This window comes from Bufo gargarizans, chromosome 6 (genome assembly GCF_014858855.1).
Source record: "Bufo gargarizans isolate SCDJY-AF-19 chromosome 6, ASM1485885v1, whole genome shotgun sequence".
Taxonomy (NCBI): Eukaryota; Metazoa; Chordata; class Amphibia; order Anura; family Bufonidae; genus Bufo; species Bufo gargarizans.
The window spans coordinates 165,360,759-165,366,758 of record NC_058085.1 but is presented as its reverse complement, the minus strand read 5'-3'; the positions used below and the strand labels follow the sequence as shown (position 1 = coordinate 165,366,758).

General features: G+C 37.9%; 1 protein-coding gene across 1 annotated transcript in view; it reads left to right on the top strand.

Annotated features, from left to right (window-relative positions):
- Positions 1 to 1,224: 1,224 nt before the first annotated feature.
- CDH23 (cadherin related 23) overlaps positions 1,225 to 6,000 on the top strand; it is a 1,302,172-nt gene continuing 1,297,396 nt past the window's right edge. The window contains 1 exon segment of the mRNA XM_044299558.1: positions 1,225 to 1,333. Within this exon segment, the coding sequence (XP_044155493.1) occupies positions 1,225 to 1,333 (109 nt within the window).

The window sequence follows — 6,000 nt, the reverse complement described above, 5'->3', positions numbered from 1 at the left end:
AGTAATACCATGGTCAGTAAACCATTTACCAGTGGTTTTGGCACTGTGAGCAGGTGCCAGGTCGTGCTGAAAAATGAAATCTTCATCTCCATAAAGCTTTTCAGCAGATGGAAGCATGAAGTGATCCAAAATCTCCTAATAGCTAGCTGCATTGACCCTGCCCTTGATAAAACACAGTGGACCAACACCAGCAGCTGACATGGCACCCCAGACCATCACTGACTGTGGGTACTTGACACTGGACTTCAGGCATTTTGGCATTTCCCTCTCCCCAGTCTTCCTCCAGACTCTGGCACCTTGATTTCCGAATGACATGCAACAGTCCAGTGCTGCTTCTCTGTAGCCCAGGTCAGGCGCTTCTGCCGCTGTTTCTGGTTCAAAAGTGGCTTGACCTGGGGAATGCGGGACCTGTAGCCCATTTCCTGCACACGCCTGTACACGGTGGCTCTGGATGTTTCTACTCCAGACTCAGTCCACTGCTTCCGCAGGTCCCCCAAGGTCTGGAATCGGTCCTTCTCCACAATCTTCCTCAGGGTCCGGTCACCTCTTCTCGTTGTGCAGCGTTTTCTGCCACACTTTTTCCTTCCCACAGACTTCCCACTGAGGTGCCTTGATACAACACTCTGGGAACAGCCTATTTGTTCAGAAATTTCTTTCTGTGTCTTACCCTCTTGCTTGAGGGTGTCAATGATGGCATTCTGGACAGCAGTCAGGTCGGCAGTCTTACCCATGATTGCGGTTTTGAGTAATGAACCAGGCTGGGAGTTTTTAAAAGCCTCAGGAATCTTTTGCAGGTGTTTAGAGTTAATTAGTTGATTCAGATGATTAGGTTAATAGCTCGTTTAGAGAACCTTTTCATGATATGCTAATTTTTTCAGATAGGAATTTTGGGTTTTCATGAGCTGTATGCCAAAATCATCAATATTAAAACAATAAAAGGCTTGAACTACTTCAGTTGGTGTGTAATGAATCTAAAATATATGAAAGTCTAATGTTTATCAGTACATTACAGAAAATAATGAACTTTATCACAATATGCTAATTTTTTTAGAAGGACCTGTATATATTTAGGGATGCAGAATTCAGCAAAAGGACTTTCATTCATTTCAGTACTTTGATGAGTTCCCTTTAGGCTCAGCACTCCGATTAGATAAGCAAAAATTATGTTAACTGTTACAGTAAATATCACTAAGTAAAATAAATGATTCACAGTATTTATTACTGATGGCATTCCTTTATCTTTATTCCTTAGGTGTGACCTACAACAGACTTCCATTTTTCTTAAATTACTTCTTTGATACATACTTGCTCATTAATGAAGACACTCCCGTTGGTAAGTGGACAATGAATAATACATCTTCCAATTAGGGCAAACTCTGAGTTAAATAGCAGTTGATACTATACAACTAAATAATGTGTAAATTTGTTGTGATTTTATACTGTATGGAAATGTTTGGTCCATCTTTAGTTTGATAACCTGAATTCAAAGGTTATGTAAACCTTTGGGGGCAATTTTTTAAAATTTTTTCATTGTACTTATTTTAATATAAAAATATATTTTTTCAATTGGTATTTATTAAAAATGTAGAAACCTTTCTTGTGAGATGCTGTAGTAGCAGGCTGTGGACTTTTTGATTTTCTATCAGTTGGAGAGCTGATGGACTCCTTATCTCTGCTCTTTGACATTATAAACACTCATCAAAGCTCAATCCTAATCTTACTGATAAGAATGTGGCTTAAATAAGTGTTAATGAACTCTTAGTAGTTTAGAGATAAAAAATCTTGGGTAGGCACCACCACCTCTTTATGGGGTTCTCATGGTATTGCGCTCACGTGCAATTCCCTGGCGGTGTTCTGCATCACAGATTAAAATCTACTTGTCTTGTGAGAAAATAATAATAAATGCAGCACTCACTGGATCCTTTTGCAGTTTCTTTTATTTTTCTTTAAAACATAATCACCCCAGTGATTATGTTTTAAATAAAATTAAAAGAAACTGCAAAAGTATCTGGTAAATGCCGCATTTATTATTATTTTCGCACAAGACACGTTTAGAGATAAGGTTATTAGAAGACCGGCAAAAAGTGAAAGTACCAGTCACACAGTTAGAAAAACAGTTAACCCTTTGTGACAGAATGGCTCATTGTTTTTAATAAAGGACAATTGAAAAAATTATTTTTAGCCAAAAATGAGTAAAATGCAATCATAAACAAAAATTGCCTCCAAAGTTGTACATAGCCTTTAATGTATATACCATGATGTCATCCAGCAGTAGTTACTATGATTGGATTGATATATTGCATATATGATAGATCTTACAATCAATAAGCACTCTTTTTTCCTGAATATTGTGTGCACTTTCTGGACTTGATTATTGCTGATAAACAAGGTACAACTAGTTAGTTAGTTAGTTAGTTAGTTAGAGTGAACAGTTACTTTTGTATAATATGGGTGTTGGATGGATATGGTGTTAAAGGCTATGGACATCTTTGGGGCCATTATTTTTATTACTGCATTGTACTCATTTTTGGCTAAAAATCATATTCTTAATAAGTGTTTATTAAAACTTTTCCACAGCTTTTCCTGCGCAACTTTTAATTTCTTTGTATTTGTAGACTGGCAGGCTATCTCGTTACGGTGAAAACTGTCAAAGAGAGGTGTATTTGCAGACAGACGCGCTCTCTGTTTTACGCTGTATCCCACCAGAGAACTGCTCTGACGGCTGGATATGAAGCCCTCTCTAAACTCCTTAACACTCATGTGAATCTTATTATCATTTTGATACAATTTGAGCTATAATGAGTGTCTATGAGCTGTCAGAAGTTAAGGGCTACACATCCAGCCACGATAATCAAGTCAAAGCTGTACAGAAAAAGCAATAGACAAATTTTAATAAAAGCCAATTGAAAAAAAATATGTTTAGCCAAAAATAAGTAAAATGCAAAAATAAAAAAAGCCTTAGTGCACTAATGTGTTTGCCCAGTTTCTCCTTTTCTTCTATTGCATTTTAAGGTATATCAAGGTTTTAAATATTCATGGCCTATCCTCAGAATATTATATTAGATCTGTGGGTCTCCAGTTCTCATCACTTATCAATGATCAGCTGTTAGGATGTCTGTAGTGCATGTTGGATAGAGTTCAGCGAGCATGCTCGGCCAAATACCAGTTCGGCTCGAGCATCGCAATGCTCGGCACGTCGCAGTGTTTGGCCGAATACCTCGTGTGCTCCAGCCCGATACTCGAGTCAGTATATTTAAATCCAATTTAGCCTCTATTTCTGAAAAGTTTCTGCTGGAAATTGAACTCATAACCTTCTACATTAGAGGCAAAGACTTTAACCACTCAGCTTTAAAGCTGAATGATAAACTGTGTCAGAAAAACCTCATAGTAGTTTGTCATGTAGTAAGTATTCCTATACAGCAGAAGTATAATTTAATATTTCACTGCAGGTTAACATGTAGCTGTATAGCGTACTAGTTATGATTCTTGGCTCTAATGTACAGGGTGGGCCATTTATATGAATACACCTTAATAAAATGGGAATGGTTGGTGATATTAACTTCCTGTTTGTGGCACATTAGTATATGTGAGGGGGGAAACTTTTCAAGATTGGTGGTGACCATGGTGGCCATTTTGAAGTCGGCCATTTTAAATCCAACTTTTGTTTTTTCAATAGGAAGAGGGTCATGTGACACATCAAACTTATTGGGAATTTCACAAGAAAAACAATGGTTTTAACGTAACTTTATTCGTTCATGAGTTATTTACAAGTTTCTGACCACTTATAAAATATAATAGCCCACCCTGTAGAAGGTTGTGAGTTCAAATCCTGGCAGAAACTTTTCAGAAATAGAGGCTATATTTCATTTAAACATACAGCAGATATAAAAAGACTACACACCCCTGTTAAAATGTCAGGTTTCTGTGATGTAAAAAAAATGAGACAAAGATAAATCATTTCAGAACTTTTTCCACCTTTAATGTGACCTTTAAACTGCACAACTCAATTGAAAAACAAACTGAAATCTTTCAGGTATATGTAAGAAAAAACATAAAAATAAAATAATATGGTTGCATAAGTGTGCAGACCCTTAAACTAATACTTTGTTGAAACACCTTTTGATTTTATTACAGCACTTAGTCTTTTTGGATATGAGTCTATCAGCATGGCACATTTTGACTTGGCAAGATTTGCCCACTCTTCTTTGCAAAAACGCTCCATATCTGTCAGATTGAGAGGGCATCTCCTGTGCACAGCCCTCTTCAGATCACCCCACAGATTTTCAATCGGATTCAGGTCTGGGCTCTGGCTGGGCCATTCCAAAACTTTCATCTTCTTCTGGTGATGCCATTCCTTTGTTGATTTAAATGTATGCTTTGGGTCATTGTAATGCTGAAAAATGAAGTTCCTCTTCATGTTCAGCTTTCTAGCAGAAGCCTGAAGGTTTTGTGCCCATATTAACTGGTATTTGGAACTGTTTATAATTCCCTCTATCCTAACCAAAGCCCCAGTTCCAGCTGAAGAAAAACAGCCCAAAAGCATGATGCTGCCACCGCCTTGCTTCACTGTGGGTATGGTGTTCTTTTGGTGATGTGCAGTGTTGTTTTTGCACCAAACATATCTTTTTGAATTATGGCCAAAAAGTTCAGCCTTGGTTTCATCAGACCATAACATCTTTTCCCACATACTTTTGGGAGCCTTCAGATGTGTTTTTGCAAAATGTAGCCTGGCTTGGATGTTTTTCTTTGTAAGAAAAAGGCCTTCGTCTTGCCTCTCTACCCCATAGCCCAGACATATGAAGAATATGGAAGATTGTTGTCACATGTACAACACAGCCAGTACTTGCCAGATATTCCTGCAGCTCCTTTAATGTTGCTGTAGGCCTCTTGGTAGTCTCCCAGACCAGTTTTCTTATTGTCTTTTCATAAATTTTGGAGGGATGTCCAGTTCTTGGTAATGTCAGTTGTGACATATTTTCTCCACTTGATGATCGCTGTCTTCACTGTGTTCCATGGTATATCTAATGCCTTGGAATAATACTTCTGCTGTATAAGAATACTTACTACATGACAAACTACTATGAGGTTTATCTGACTAAGTTTATCATTCAGTTTTATAGCTGGTTAAAGAGGCTAAATTAGATTTAAATACACTGAGTGTCCCCAAGCACTGACTACATATATGTACAGCTATATATGCAGTGAGAACATGGACTTCTATGCCACGGACTCACACTGGGGGATTCCCTCACTGTACAGCGATCTTCTGCATAGACCTCAGTGGGACCCGGCACCCTCCTCTCTTCAGAGCAGGGGGTGCCTGGTTTAATGCTTGATTTCTCCCATTTCCTTCCATTGTGCTCGGGTGCTCTACAGAGCAACGCAAAGTGTTCTACTCAAGCACTTTGGTGCTCGATTAACACTGCTTGATATTGCATTCCATTCAGATAAAAAACACACTGGAACAATTTTAATAATCCTTTCTAATAATTACACAGAGCATAGTTAGACTAGATGGTTTCAAAATATACCAAATTTGCCAAAATGATGTTGAATTATGCTTTAGCACAGTGTTCCCAAACCTTTTGTATCCTAAGAGCCATATTCAGCAGTGAGAGCAGAGATGGTTACAAGCCACATTCAACATAACCATTATGCAAATATAATTTTCTAATTAATAGGACACATGCATGATAATTGCTGAGCATCAAATGGTTGCTTTGGCAATCTTCCATCTAACGTGCAGCAGCATCTCTCCACACCTGATAACAAATTGGGAGGACTTGAGAGGCACTAGACAACTACTTTACGTTTTAATATACCAGCGTTTTTGTCTATAAAGAGAAATCATCCTTGTATTTGCCATCCTTAGAAGAGTTGGCCAGTTCAAGGATAAGTTTAACCAATGTTTGTGAAATAGGCAAATAGGCAACTTACCAATACTATATAAAAAAAAGACTGGGCACACCTGAAGAAATTTGGACACTATATTTAATAAGT